This window comes from Perognathus longimembris, chromosome 23, assembly GCF_023159225.1.
Source record: "Perognathus longimembris pacificus isolate PPM17 chromosome 23, ASM2315922v1, whole genome shotgun sequence".
Taxonomy (NCBI): domain Eukaryota; kingdom Metazoa; phylum Chordata; class Mammalia; order Rodentia; family Heteromyidae; genus Perognathus; species Perognathus longimembris.
Genome location: NC_063183.1, coordinates 9,446,553 through 9,462,538, shown reverse-complemented (window position 1 = coordinate 9,462,538; position 15,986 = coordinate 9,446,553). Strand labels below are relative to the sequence as shown.

Genomic DNA, 15,986 nt, shown 5'->3' with positions numbered 1-15,986 from the left:
AAGAGAAATCTACCGTCATTCAAATCTGTATTCCCCTTTAAGGAACACCTTTTTTTTTTCCCCCTTCTCTCTGGGTCTGTTCAAGATTTTTTTTTCTTTGTTGAGACTTGAACAATGTGTTCCTGGTAGATTTCTTTGGCTTGGTCTTATTTGAGAAGTTCTCTTTTTGAATCCATCATTGTCTTGATCAAATTTGAGGAGGTTTCAGCCACTGTTTCTTTAAGTATCTCTTCAGATATTTAAATGCATGTGGTGGTATACACCTGCAATCCAGCCCTAGGGACATTGAAACAGGAGGATCAGGTGCTTGAGGCCAGCGTGGGCCACACAGTGACACTGCCTCAAGAAAAGAACAAGACAGCTTTTTCTTCATTTCTGCCTTTCTCCTCTCCTGGGATGCTCATGTGGGAAGATTATCTCTTGCTTTTGTCACCTAAGCCACTGAGTCTGTTTGTTTTTAGTGCCAATCCTGGGGCTTGAACTCAGGGCCTAGGCTTATTTTGCTCAAAGCTAGTGCTCTACCACTTTGAGCCACAGAGCCCCTTTTGGTTTCCTGGGGGTTCAATGCAAATAAGAATCTCATGGACTTTTCTTCCCAGGCTGACTTTGAACCTTGATCCTCAGATCTCAGTCTCTTGAATAGCTAGGATGACAGGCATGAGCCACCCGGCACCTGACCCCCTTTTTTTTTTTTGCCAGTCCTGGGCCTTGGACTCAGGGCCTGAGCACTGTCCCGGGCTTCTTTTTGCTCAAGGCTAGCACTCTGCCACTTGAGCCACAGCGCCACTTCTGGCCATTTTCTATATATGTGGTGCTGAGGAATCGAACCCAGGGCTTCATGTATACAAGGCAAGCACTCTTGCCACTAGGCCATATTCCAGGCCCATTTTTTTAATGAAAAAAATTCAAGAAACAAAACAAGCAGCGGAGGAGGCAGCTGGAACTCCTGTGTGCCAGGAGTGTGGAATGAGTCAGGCTCGAACTCAAGGGCAGCCACCAGCAGCCTGACTCACCCTACGCTGCCTGGAGGAGGAGGTCACCGGTGGGGGGAGACACACCCAGGGGTCCCCCATGTGTACAAAAAAGTAGCCCCAACTCCTGAGCTCTGCTGAGTGCAAAGTGGCCACCCACAATCCATGAACACAACCTATGACGGTTCCAATAAAGCTTGGTAGATGGGCTGAGATTTGAGCTCCATGTAAGTTAGCATCATGGTCAATTTCTCCTCTCAACCATTAGAGAATGCAAAGCTCATTCTTCTTTCTTTTAAAAAACACTTTATTCATTTCACTAATTTGTTGTTTATGTGGTACTGAGGAATAGAACCCAGGGCTTCATGCATGTTAGGCAAGCACTCTACCACTGAGCCACATTCCCAGTCCCTTTTCTTTCTTTTTGAGCTGGTTCTGGGGCTGGAACTCAGGGCCTGGGTGCCCTCTCCTGAGCTTTTTCACTCAAGACTAAAGCTCTACCTCTTAAGGCGCAGTACCACTTTTGGCTTTTCTGGTAGTTCCCTGGAGATAAGAGTCTCACGGACATTCCTGCCCAGGCTGGCTCTGAACTTCAATCCTCAGATCTCAGCCTCCTGAGTAGCTAGGGTTACAGGTGTGAGCCACTGGGGCCCAGCTGGGAGGCATTATAATTTGAATATTTGCCTGCTAGAATTCATGTGTTGGAGACTTTTAGGGGAGTCACTAGAACCAGAGGACATCAGGAAGGTGAGGCCATCATGATGGGATTAGTGGCTTTGTAAGAGGAAGAAGAGAGACTGGAGGGAGCAGGTGGCTTGCTGTCTTATCACACCTCCTCCGTCTGCTGGGAAGGCCCTCACTACATGCTGGTACCTTGGTCTTCCTCTCCCTGGAAGGCAGGACTGTTAGCTAAATAAATTTCCTCCTCCTCCTTTCTGAGACAGGGTCTTGCTATATAGCCCAGGCAGGCTTTGAACCCAAGATCCTCCTGCTCTTAATTGCTGGGATTATAGGTGCGTGCCACCAAGCATTGGCTAGCTAAACCTTTCATCTTCATAAATCACCAAGCCTTGGGCATTATGTTATAGGAACAGAAAACTTACAAGACAGAAAGCAGAATCGACAATTGTCTGCTCTGGGACTGGATGGGTATTTAGAGTCTATATGCTCTGAACAAAGTGCCTTAGGGACCTGCCAGGAACAGGAAAGTTGCTACTTGTGCCTCCTCTTTCTGGAGAAGATGCCTGCCTACCTTTTGCAGGTTCCTGTTGTCTTAAAGCCACCCTTCGAGGCTTAGCAAGCCCCAGAGAGCCATAAAGGTTTATTCATCATCTTCCTGGTAGTCAGGTGGCTGATGCAGGCAGTACTCAGGGAACTGAAATTTAGGGGAAGTTGTGACTTGAATAGCGCAAGCCTTGGTCAGCCACTCCTGGCTCTCAGCAAAGAGCCGAACTTTCTAGCTGGGCTCAAAATAGCTGTTTCTGACGTGGCTTCGCTATGATTCATACTGGAGTTTTCCACACTTGAGGGTACTGTGGATAGTTTATTTTTCCCCATATGAGTTGGGCTTTTTCTATCTGCCCTTAGACCCCATCACATACCACTGATATATCCCACTATCCCCATCATTTGGACGCTGCTTTTTTAAATTTTATTTTGCTTTTTTGTGCCATTCCTGGGACTTGAACTCAGGGCCTGCGTGCTGACCTTGAGCTTTTTTGCTCAAAGCTTATGCTCTATCACTTGAGCCACAAGGCCCCTTTTGGCTTTTTTGCTGGTTCATCGGAGATAAGAGTCTCATGGACTTTCCTGCCTGGGCTGGCTTTGAACCGTGATCCTCAGATCTCAGCCCCCTGAGATGTGAGGATTACAGGTGTGAGCCCCCAGTGCTTCAACATACAAATTTTGAGGGGACACAATCACTTTTTTTTTAATTCAACATTAATTATCGGGGGGAAAATTTAGAAAAATCACAATGAAGGGAAATTCAACAACAACAAAATACCTTAATAAGGGTCCTTCAACACTGTCAAGGTCATTGTCCAGGACAAAGAAAGTCTGAGGCACTTTCAGAGCCAAGAGGAGGCATGATCAGGAGGATTACAGCTCAAGGTCAGCCTATAAATAGCCAAGAGGAGTCACGGGAGATGAGGTTGACTAAAGGTCCTGTGGTGTCTTGGGAGGGAGCCTGGCACGGAAAAGGGCCATTAGGTTAAAAACCGAGGAAATCTAAACAAACTATGCATTCTAGATAATTCTAGACAATATCTCAGATTTTCAGCCTGCGTGGTTCTGGCCTTTGGGGTTAACCTTAAAGGCTCACCTTAGGCCTCCAGCAGACTTTCAGCCTGCCACCCTCGTGTTTCCCCTCTTGGCTTTCATTCTGCAAGCCACTGAACTTGGCTCACCTGTGTAGGTACACAGACAGTGTGGGCTGTCTGGCTCCCTAGTTGGTTGTCTGGGGTCCCCTTCAGTGTGACAGCCACCCCTTCCCCTCGCCAAAAGAAACGTCCCGCACAACTCCCTGGTCTCAACACTGTTTTAAAATGGAAATCTTATTTTCCATAGAGCTGATCTTCCTGTCCTCTTTCCAATGTATGAGGAATGAAAGGAGCCTTGTGATTCCCAAGCTAAGCAATTTTTTTTTAACTGAAAGGTTACATGAGAGAGTCCTAATTTATCCTCTCTCCCCTCCCTCCCCCCGCCATATTCTCAGCATTTTCGCCTCACTGAGTCTGATGTTAAATGCTGCCATCTGCTTTTCCCACCCTTCTGTGTGACCTGGGACCCTCTCTGTTTATTCTGATTGGTTCGTGGATTACAAGTGTTAGGGGGAGCCACCAATCACAGCTCAGCTTAGATTCATAATGGTCTGAATTCGTCCTTCTGAAATTGCAGAGCCAGGAAGGTGTATGTGTGTATATGAATGTGGGATTTCCAAAATGGCATTGGTGAATAATAGGATAAACCATCAAAGTGCTAAAAAACAAAACAAAACAATATTAAGTGGCTTAGGCCATTTTCATCGGTGTATCGTTATTCCCAGCTCATCAATCTTCACAGCTTTACTTTGGCAGCCTTCACCATTTCCTTTGAGGTAGAAATACTCCTGATATTATGAGGTCCCCCAAAAGGCCTCTGAAACCAATTCACACCCTTTCTGTTTGGGTTGGGAGCAGTGTCTCAGTGTGGCTTGGTGACTCATGGAAGGTCATTTAGAAGTGCTGCGGACACGGAGTGATGGGAAATGACATGAATAATCTCCTGGGACTCGGGTGTCCTCGCCCTCAAAGCCCCACATCAGAGGTAACCTCCATTATTCAAAGAAAACCTTTCTGGAATCCTGCTTGGGCGCAGCAGCAGCCTGTCTGTGGCAGAGTCATCGGGACACCATGCTTATTATTAAGTGATTACTCTCCGCCTTGGAAAGGGCATTCCAGAACAATCTGGCCCCAGTGTGAAGTATCCTATGACCAAAGAAAAGAGATGGATTCACCTAGCACTGCACAGAGTTCAGTCACTAGGCTCAGCCAAGAGCAGGTCATCCGCCCAAGGTCAGCAGTTGGAAAGAAGCAGAAGCAGGATTTGAACCCAGGTCAGGTCAGTTTTCCACCAGCACCCATGTCTTAGGAAATGCTGATGATGCACCACCGAACACTAGAGACAAGTCAACTTAGAAAGAGATCAGGCTTCCTTTGGCTCACAGTTGGAAGTTCAAACAGACCAAGATCCATTGACTCCATTGCTTTGGGCCTGAGGCAGGGTTAACAGCTCATGGTAGGAGCTCATGGAAGAGCAAAGCTGTTCATCTGATGGCTGAGAAGTGAGAGAGGAAGAAGACAGCGGGGGTTCTATCATCCCGTTCAAGATCACATCCCAAATGACCAGAAGGCCTCCCATACTACGCCCTACCCAATAGCTCCGAGCTGGGGACCAAGCCCTTAATGTGTGGGGTTTTCAGAGAGCAAAACAAAACTGTAACACCCCTTAGTACTTGAAGGCCAGAAAAATCAAGTGAAGCTGAGAATACAGAAAACTCAGAAAAGATGAAAAAGGTGTGTGTGTCGGGGGGGGGTGGGTGTTGCACAAGCTAGGCACTGGTAGCTTGTGCTTGTAATCCCAGCTACTTGGGAGGCTGAGGTCTGAGGATCAAAGTTCAAAGCCAGCTCATGCAAGAAAGTTTGTGAGACTTTCTTTTTTATATCTCCATTAACCACCCACAAAACTGGACATGGAGGTGGAGCTCAAGCCTTGAGTGGACAAACCAGGCCTTGAGTTCAAGCTCCAGTAGTGGCACACACACACACACACACACACGCACACACGCACACATGCACACGCACACATGCACACACGCACAGGTTGTGTACAGAAAAACAATTTTTGCCAGAATCTGGAGGCAAAGCAGGTACCCTCTGCTACAAAGTGTCCTTGCAGGGTATGATAGAAAGGGACGCTGGATGAAGGGGCCACACTGCCAAAGGAAGGCGACACCTCTCCAGCCGCCAGCCAACCAGCTGCCTCCTTCGCAAGGCTGGCTGGGGGACCCAGCAGCCAGGAGCTTGTGAGTTAAAGGCAGTTTCCTTTCCTCCTTGGGAGACGGTGACTCATTAAGAGCAAGTGACTTCTGTGCCCAACACTCACATTATCACTGAGAAGCAGGGCGGCTCTGCCCTGGGGCTGGCATGAGCAAGCTCCTGTGCTTCAGGACCATGGATGGCAACAAAGCTGGCTGGCCACCGGTAGCTGTGGAAATGCATCCAGAGACTGGCTCCCTGGTGAGAGGGCTCAGGTAGAGTGCCCAGGTATTTAAGGTAACAGGAAGAACTTCCAGTAGATACCTGGGGGGGGGGGGGGAAGGTGAAGATGAGCAGTTTAAAGGCTGGAGCTTAATGGGGCTGCCATGTTTCTACTTAAAGGAGACAGAGTCTGCTGGGTGCTAGTGGCTCTCACCTGTCGTCCTAGCTCCACAGGAGGCTGAGAGCTGAGAACCAAGGTTCGAAGCCAGCCTGGGTTTATTTCCAATTGCCCAGCAAAATGCTGAATGTGGAGGCGGACTCTCCTTTGTTTGAAATGCTTGGGACCAGCAGTGTTCGCAGATTTTGAAGGTTTGCAGAATGGAGATTATTTGCGCGACCCTAATCTGAAAACCCGGAATCCAGGATGCACCAAAGGGTTTTCTGGGAGGAGGAAGGGGGCACGAGATGTAGATCATTCTGGGTTTTCAAATCCCGGATGCTCACTCTGGCCTGTTTCTTCTATGGTGATGGTGACATCACGGAGGTGGTGACACTGGCAGGTACAAAGTGAGCCTAATTAAGGTAAATGACAAGGGTTTGGGAGTAGGGTCAACCTCATTTGACTTGTCTGTTCATTTGTGCAGGGCTGGGAATAGAACCAAGAACTTCACGCTGCCCACTGGGCAGCAGGCCAGTGCCCAGATTCTATTTTAAACCTCACCCCCATCCCTCTTTATATCTGTCACCCCACAGTCCTGACCATACAGGCCAGCTTTGGGGGTCAGGTGAAGTCATGCACAGATCCTGGCTCAGGACAAATGCTCTGTAAATACTATCCTTGTTACTAAGGTAAATTCGGCCTTTTTAAACTTCAAACCAGAGGGGGGAAAATATCACCTAGGCGGAGGTTAGCAAACTTTCCCTTAAAGAGCCCTTTTACAGCTTTGAGAGTGGCCAGGTCTCTGTTGGCAGTCCCCAGTTCTGCCGTGGTTGTGCCAAAGCAACCATGAGACTTAACACGGGCAAGCATGTCCTGTGTCCTAATACAACTTAGCCATCACAGAATGGGGCGCCAGGGATTCACATCTGTAACCCTAGCTACTCAGGGGGTAAGGTGTGAGAGATCCCGGTGTGTGGCCAGTTGGGGGCAGAAAAGTTGGCAAGACTCCATTTCCCAAATAACCAGCAAAAAGCCCAGGCTGGAAGCATGGCTCAAGTGGTAGAGCACCAGACAAACAAGCAAGTTCAAGGCCCCGAGTTCAAGCCTCAGAATGAGCCACACATGCACACACACACACACCCCAAAACAAACAAACACCTTACAACATCGGACCTGGGGCTGGATTCGATCTGTTGTGAAGAATCTGACTGAAATCAAGACTTCCTTTCTTTTACTCTGGGCAGGAAGGCATCCCTGAGCGAAATCCTGCAACCTCTGTCCCAATTTAAATCGGAGCTGAAAGCTACACCTGGGAACCTGGCAGCCGCCCCCGCCCTCCCCCAGGAGGGAGGGAAATGGCACCTCGTGGGGTGTGATGAACGCTGACTACCCCAGCCCCACCCCAGGGTGTGTGATGCCATTTCCAGCATCTCCCCCAGGTTGCCCATCTCAACCGTGATGTAATGTGAGCGTTCCATCCACAGCCACCCATGCAGTTAGCCGTCCCCAAGACACGATGACACGGTGGCTAAGGCAGGCATGGGTGCTTTCAGAGAGAGAGAGAGAGAGAGAAAGAGAGAGAGAAAGAGAGAGAGAGAGCAATAGCACACTGGGTGTCCACTGAAAATGTGCTCCAATTTATGGTGGTATTAGAGGCAGATGAATATGTCCCTCCCCCACTACCTATATAGAGATTGAACTCAGGGCCTTGAGCTTGCTTGCTTAGATGGTGCCTCTACCACTTGAGCTACACCTCCAGCCCAGCTTTGTGCTGGCTAATAGGAGGCGGAGTCTCTCTCAGGTTTTTCTGCCCTGGCTGGCCTTCAACTGAGATCCAGAGGATCTTGGGAAGGTAGGATTACAGACGCGAGCCTGTGGGCATCTGACATCTGACAAGACAGCTGACCCGCCTGTCCGACTGACCATCGTGGCTTGGCTGGCACGGCTCACTCTAGGCATAGTGGTTGCCCCATGAGGGCCTGGGGCGGAGTAAGAGCTGAAGTTTTCCGCCACGACACAGAGTCAAAAGATCAGCACACCGCATTGCTAGCCTGCAGAATGACCTTAAGTTCAAAGTTCAAATTTCCTCCTTCCTTTCCCACCACAGCAGTGCCATGTGAGGCAACTGGACACCCCTCTAATGCCGACCCCGGAAGTTCACGCGCGGAGACGACCCAGTGCGTGAAATGTACCCCACGCGTGGGAAATTTCCCATGAACCCTCTGTTCCCGAGTCTCTCTCTTCCCACGTCCCAGCCACGGTGCCCCGTGATCGCTGCCCCTACTTCCCATCACTCTGCCCCCCACAACCCACTTTGCACCCCCAGCTGCCATCTGCTGCACCAAACACCTGACCTGTCTCCTCTGTGTCGCCATCCTTGATTCTCTTACAAACCCAAGCTGTCCCCAAAGGCAGGCCATGGGTGCCTTCCACCTTGCTGGTTTTGATTGGTGGATGGTTGGCACATGGACAGTCACCTGAGGGGCTACCTGTAATCCTAGCTACTCAGGAGGCTGAGATTTGAGGATTGTAGTTCAAAGCCAGCCTGGGCAGGAGAGTCTGCGATTTTCTTCTCTCTAATGAATCACCAAAAAAGCTGGAAGCGAAGCTGTGGCTCAAGGGGTAGAGCACCAGAGGTTTTATATTTTTTCCCCTCAAGACAATGCCTGTGTCCTGAGTTCAAGCCCCAGACACACAGACACACAGACACACAGAAACATGTAGACACACAACAGAGAACACAGTGCCATTTTATTTTTATTTATTTATTTTGCCAGTCCTGGGCGTTGGACTCAGGGCCTGAGCACTGTCCTGGCTTCTCTTTGCTCAAGGCTAGCAATCTGCCACTTGAGTCACAGCGCCACTTCTGGCCATTTTCTGTATATGTGGTGCTGGGGAATCGAACCCAGGGATTCAAGTATACGAAGCAAGCGCTTGCCACTAGGCCATATCCCCAGCCCCCACGGTGCCATTTTAGACCTGGTACTTCACCCTGGGAATGCAGCCTACATGGATCTCTTAGATGGATGCAAAGGGTCAGTGTTGGGGACACTCCCCTTAGGGTGCCGAGGGAAATCAGTAACTGTGGCCAAAGCTGGGTAAACAATTTGTAACAGGTTGCAAAGAGGAAAGCAGCCAGGCTTTGTCTTCGCTACTGAGGAAGAGCTTTGTGGTGTGCTGAGGCTGGCAGGTTTACAGTACTATATTTGTGTTATTCCACAACAGCGATGCATAGACACACATATGCCGAAGGCACCAGAAGCCACCCATGGATTAACATCTTGCACTACTAATACTTGGGTACATATTGTCACTCTCTTAAAAAATTAAAATTTCTCTGTGTGTGTGTGTGTGTGTGTGTGTGTGTACCGTATATATAAAACTCTATACTCAGATTGCAGATCCCTTATTCAAAGTGTTTCAGATCAGAAGCATTTGAGACCTCAGACCTCTTTTCTTTCCTTCCCAACTTCAGGATATTTGCATACGCATATGCATAATAAAACTCCTTGGGAATGACCGAGTCTGATCCTGACATTCATTCAGGATTCAAAGACACCCTGTACACAGACTGAAGTGGCTTTTTATCTGTTTGTTTGTTGTTGTTGTTGTTTTTAACAGCATTAGTCCTTTTCATGACTGCCGTTATTTTTCATTGTCATATTGTTATTACTGATATTTTATTATGTATTTTTTCAATACTGGGGATTTAGGACCCTATGTTTGTTTGCTAGGTAAGCCACGAACCACTCTTCTACCACACCCTAGTCTTTTGCTTAATAATAATAAGGTAATTATTATTATTGTGTGCCAGTCCTAGGGCTTGAACTCAGGGCCTGGGCACTATCCCTGAGTTCTTTCTGCTCAAGGCTAGCACTCTACCACTTTGAGCCATAGCTCCACTTCTGGTTTTCTGGTGGTTCACTGGAGATAAGTCTCATGGGACTCTCCTGCCTGGGCTGCCTTTGAACATCAATCCTCAGATCTCAGACTCCTGAGTAGCTAGGATTATAGGCATGAGCCACCAGTGCCCAGTGGACCAAACTACATTCGAACTATAGCACCATGGCAAATGTGTTTTCTAGCTCTCAAGGGCCCCCTCACAAGCAAACGGATCTAGGTATGCGTGGCCCTGCCATGTCAAAGGGTCGTCCAGGCTGTCCCTGAACAATAGTACAGCCTGCCTGTCATGTAGTACTTCTTTCTTTGAGACAGCATCTCACTATGTAGCCCCCACCTCCTGGGAACTAGGATTACACCACATCCCAGGGGAACTCGTGTGGTCTCTGGTCCTAAGGCCTGTGTGTCTTGCCTCTGCACAGGCCAGCTGGACGTCATCTCCATGGCTGAGACCAGCATGATGCCGGAGGAGATCGAACTGGAGATGGCAAAGATCCAGCGGCTCCGGGAGGTTCTGGTCCGCCGGGAGTCAGAGCTCAGGTTCATGTGAGTGCCAAGGGTAGGGCTTGGACAAGAGGTGGGTTGGGAGAGCAGCGAGGCAGCCTGGAGAAGCGGATATTTGGCAATTACTCTGTGTGTGTGTGTGTGTGTGTGTGTGTGTGTGTGTGTGTGTGTGTGTGTTGGTTAATTGGAGATAAGAATCACACAGAGTTCACTGCTGGGGCTGGCTTTGAATCGTGATCCTCAGATCCCAGCCTCCCGCCTCCCCTGTTGCTGGGGTTACAGGCATGAGCCACCGTTCTTGGGGCAGGCACAGCGTAGCCTTTTCCTGTCTCATTTCTGGGGCTTGGTGAGGCCCTGAGCTTTACTAGAACAAGTCAGTGCCTCTATTTTATCCACCACGTGCCTGTGAGCTCTTGCTTGAGGCCTCTAGGTGCCCCTCCCACCCCCAGCCTTTCCATCCCTCCCACCAGGCTGGTCCTCCGGCCTCTCCTATCCTGTCCCTACGCATCAAGGAACCCTCCCAGAGGCCGCCCACCTCCTCCAACTCCTTTGCTCACCCTCCATCCCAGCCCTGAGTCACATCATTAGCTTTTAATAACTCCCGCAGGCTCTGGCCGCCCAGCTCCACTTCTCTGTGGCTCTGAGATCAGCAGCTCCTGCTGTTTATCTGGGTTCCAGATAATTAAGCATCTGCTGCCTCCGAGCTGGATGGAGCCGCTTATCTCCATCTCCCGCTTGCTGTCCTTGGGTCTTCATGAAAGGGCTGCCCACCCTCTTTTCTCTGTGTGCTTCCCATGGTTCCATGTTTTAATCAGCCAGTCAGACTCCAAGCTGACAGGTACACTGGAAAGGGCAGATTTCATGAGCACAGCCCTGCGATGAAGTCTCGGAACATGATTTTATGATGAATCACCTGGTGCAATGAAGAGGTCTGGCCCTGGGAACCTGGCCGAGATGGGGGTGGGCACAGCCCTAGAGGGAGAGAATTATCACATGTACCCATCTTGTAGATGAGGAAACTGAGGTACTAAGCCATCATGTCACCCAACCAGTGGTGTAAAATAGCAGAAAATTGTATAACCCAGGCTTTTATACAGCCCATCCAGATGCTTGGGACCCATTGCAACTGGTTTTGGATCTCATTGTTGCTTTCCTCTTCCTCCTCTTCCCTCTCCTCCCCTCTTCCTGTTCCTCTTCTCCTCCTCACTCATCCTCCTCATATTCCATTTATTCTTCTTCTCTTCTTCTTCTTCATCCTCCTCTTCCTCCTCCCCTTCTTCTATTTCTTCTTCTCCACTTCTCTTCCTCCTCCCTCCTCCTCCTCCACATCCATCCTCCCTTCTTCCATTTATTATTCTCCTCCTCTTTTTCCTCTTCCTCCTCCTCCTCCTCCTCCTCTTCAGCAGCATTAGGGATCGAACCCAGTGTTTCACAGTTGCTGCACTCTGCCACTTAAGCCATGTCTCAGTGCTTTTTTTTTTTTTTTGTCTTCAAATTGGGTCTCATGCTTTTGCCTGGGCTAATCTTTAACTCTGATCCTTCTCCTTCTTCCTCCTGAGTAACTGGGATTATAAAGGGCACCCACTACATCTACCGTGCCCATCAAATAGAGTCTTGACAGCTTTTGCCCCGGTTGAACTGCAAATCCTATTTTGTAGCTGAGATTACAGGTATGAGCCACCATGCCCAGCCCCTCATTCTACTTCTAGAGGACACGATTTTGCTCATGATAGCTTTGGTCTTTCCATCTTTACAATGAGGACAATGAAATCTCCCTGACCAGGCTGTAGCAAGGGATGAAAAATGAGTGACAGCCCATGAAAAATGGATGGGCTTTGTGGAGGAGGGGCTGGAGCCTAGGGCCTCATGTATGCCAGGAAAGCACTGTGCCACCGAGATCTGCCTAGCCCTCCTCCTTTATGTATGGACACTGTGTGGGAGTGAGGGCTAGGGTGGGGGGGGGGGTGTCGACTGTTTGCTTCTCCTTGAGAACACTCAGAAGACAGCCCTCCCCCGGAGAGATGCTGGGGTTCAGAGTGTGGGGTGATGAATTCAGTCTCTCCGACTCTCCCTCCCAATCATCAGATGCAGCTTCGCCATGGGGCCTACACTTCATTAGGGATCATTTTCCCCAGACACTTGCATTTTTCGTTTCTTTTTCCTGAGCCCATGGCTTTGAAGTCTGTTAAGAAGAGCTTTAAGCCCCAGTCAAATAAAGCATGTGTGTTTATGCAACCTAACAGGTCTCCGCCACACTGGGGAGCGTGCGTTAACCTGTTGCACTCCGGCTAAGAATAGCATTTGCTAAGAACAGGTCACCTGCCACAGCCCCGGCACACATCAGGGAGTGACACTACCCGCACAAGAGCTGAGAAACAATTTGCCTTGAACAAAATAGACAAGGCTATGAGCGGGGGGTGGGGGGGGGGAGGAAGGAACAGCAAAGGATCAGAGAAGCTGGAGACAGGAGAGAGGGGCGAATATTCCAGAATAGATAGGGCTCTAGATGCAAGGAAGCTCCTGCTGGCTTTGTGGGTGTACTGGGGCTGGGTGGCGGGGGGTGGGAGAGAAATATACCTGAGTCACAAGTATCTTCAAACCCAAGTTGCCTTTTGTGGTCAGAGCAAGGTGTAAGAGCTGGGCATGGTGTTTTGTGACTGCAATCCCAACTACTCAGGAGGCAAAGATCAAGAGGACTGTGTCTCCTGGCCAGCTCAGGTATAAGCTTCATGAAGCCTCATCTTAACCAGTAAAAAACTAGGTGTGGTGCCGCATACCTTTCACCTACACAGAAAGTGTAAATAGGAGGATGACAGTCCTGGTGGGCTCAAGTATAAACATGAGATCAAATTTTGTTGTTGTTGCTTTTGTTGTCAGCCATGGGGCTTGAATTCAGGGGCTGGGCATTGTCCCTGAGCTCTGTTGCTCAAAGCAAGCACTCTATCACATGAGCCACACATGGCTTTTTTTTTTTTTTTTTTTTGGGTAGGTCATTGGCGATAAGAGTCTCATGAACTTTCCTGCTTGGGCTGGCTTTGAACCACAATCCTCAGACCTCAGCCTCCTCGGTAGCTAGGATTACAAGTGTGAGCCATCAGTGCCTCACAAAGAGGGTTACAACTTCAACCTGTGAGCAAGGGGGGAGCACACAGGCACATCCCACCCGAACCCCAGTGCATCCACACCTAGGAAAGAAGAGCAAGCGCTCACTCTAGAACCTGCACCTTGACTTCTACAAAGACCCCTGGAGCGATGTTCTCCGCCAGTAGTCTCATGTGGCTACTTCCGTTTCAATGAATGAAAAGAAAACTTCTAAATGCAGTCCCTCTGTAGCCCCAGCTGTACTTCAAGTACTCATTCATATAGGATAGCTACTGGCTATTTCCTGGCAAGTGCACATTTTTTTTTTGGTTAGATGTATCTATGGTAGCAAGTTGTATAGGGTTGGGTATGGTGACCTATGCCTTTAATCCCAGCATGCAAGAGGCTGAGGCAGTAGGACTATACCTGCCTTATAGACCTTGAGGACTGCATGAGAAGGCATCGGGACCATTTTCAGCGTGGCAGGAAATTGTCCACTGACTGTTAGCTGTTGCTGGTATCAGCAGAAGCAATGGGCTAGCCTGAGCGCTAGGCAGGTGACAGTCCATTGGAGACACAGAAGGACCCAAGCGCTAAGAGCTCAGAATAACAGCATTATTGATGGCAGAATGCTAAGCAGGATGTTGAATTGGATTTCTCCGTGGGTGACTCAGTGCCTTGATGATGCTATCGTCCCTTCAGAATGTCTCTCATGAGATCTGAAAAATTTCCACTGGCACTTGGGGTCTCTAGGCCTGGTTTCCAGGAAGCCTGGGACTCAGTGTCCCCTACCCTCAGCCTGCCTGTCTGCCCCCACTGGCACAGACTGACTGTCCTGGGCTGTCATCACTGCACGACAGGCAAGAAGCACAGACAAGCCACAGCCCCTTAACAAGGGGGCACAGTCTGCTTAGGGAGAAAGCCAAATGGTGAGATAGTGTGTGTGTGGAGGGGGGGTTGCTGAGGGAGGGGAGGAATCACTGATCTAGCCTGGGAGCACCAAGAAGTTTCCAGAAGGAAGTTCTGGGCTGTCTTCAAGGAAGTAGTAGGAGACAAAACTGTTCTGATTTGAGAGGAGGAGTTGGGCAAAGAGTTGGAGAATGGTGGCCCAGGACTCCAGGCTCAAAAACTAGATGAGAGGGCTGGGGATATAGCCTAGTGGCAAGAGTGCCTGCCTCGGATACACGAGGCCCTAGGTTCGATTCCCCAGCACCACATATGCAGAAAACGGCCAGAAGCGGCGCTGTGGCTCAAGTGGCAGAGTGCTAGCCTTGAGCGGGAAGAAGCCAGGGACAGTGCTCAGGCCCTGAGTCCAAGGCCCAGGACTGGCCAAAAAAAAAAAAAAACCACAACTAGATGAGGTTCAGATGGCATGGCACAGAGGGGCTGCAGCCGGGGGTCTTGATCACCCAAGACTGGCCATACTGGTCGTTGGAGGAAGGGGTGGTCATTAAAAAAGACAGGGTGGAGCCAGAAGTGGTGCTGTGGCTCAAGTGGTAGAATGCTAGCTTTGAGCAAAAAGAAGCTCAGGGACAGTGTCTAGGCCCTGAGCTCAAACCCCAGCTCAGGGACAGTGCCCAGGCCCGGGGTTCAAACCCCAGGACAGCAACTGACAAAGATGGAGGCAGACACAGAGGTCATTTAAATGAGGGTCTGAGAGGGTCCAGCCTGCTGACCTGCTCATGTCCGGCCTCTGGGTCTCCAGTATAATACTGAGAAATGACTGAGTCCAGAGGCTCTTAGAGACATGTCAGCATGTCTGTGCTGCCCAGCGACTGCCTGTAAGCTTGGAAAATCAGCAATAGCTGAGCAAATGCATCCATTCCTTTCCCCTAGCAGGAGAGAGGGCAGCTCATCCTGTGACTAGGGTTAGCTTGAGGGGTGACTCAGCTTAAGGGCAAATATCATAGGTTCCTTTTCAGGTGTGATGGTACCCAGATAGGCTGGAAGACTCTTATGAGAGGCACAGACAGCCCTGCAAATGGCTAGGGGGTGTAGCTTAGGGTTAGAGTTGTTTTGTTCTGTAAGCACAAGGTCCTGAGTCCAATCCCCAGCACCACCAAAAGAAAAAAAAAACATGTAGCTTACAACTAGATGGCATCCAGCCAATATAAAGGGTAGAACTGAGAACCTGCTCCCATCTGGGTGGGTAGAAGCAGGTTATAGCCTTTCTGCTGGCAGAGGGGGGCTTTGAGGGGGTGTCACTGAAACCCCACCTTTCATGCATGAGGCTACAGAGGTCCAGAGAAATGACCTGCCCAAGATCACAGGTGTTCAAGGTCACAGAGTAGATAGTGGTGGGGCTGAGACTTGAACGGGGGCCTGCCTACTTATCCCAAACCACTTTTCCATCTCCAAGGTTAGACATCCCTCCCTCCTCTTCCCCACATCCCAAACTTGCCAGAAAGGAACCAGATAAATACTGCTTTTTAAAAGTCAACCCTTTCCTCTGGCAGTCTGCTCTGCTTGCATATTTCAGCCTCTGTTGGTTCTCCACCAGGCTGCCACTAACCCAGCCGCTGGCACCTCCTGACCTGGTCATTTTCAAAGACATCTGGGAATGCTGGGGCACTATTATCCTGACAGAGCCCCATCACCTCCCCCTGCCCAGAGCTGCTTAAAATGACCCGT

General features: G+C 49.6%; 1 protein-coding gene across 1 annotated transcript in view; it reads left to right on the top strand.

Annotated features, from left to right (window-relative positions):
- The window catches only part of Bmerb1 (bMERB domain containing 1), a 46,535-nt gene that overhangs the window by 22,587 nt on the left and 7,962 nt on the right, over positions 1-15,986 (top strand). Inside the window, exon 2 of the mRNA XM_048333296.1 lies at positions 10,193-10,316. Within this exon, the coding sequence (XP_048189253.1) occupies positions 10,193-10,316 (124 nt within the window). The remainder of the gene's footprint in view (positions 1-10,192; positions 10,317-15,986) is intronic.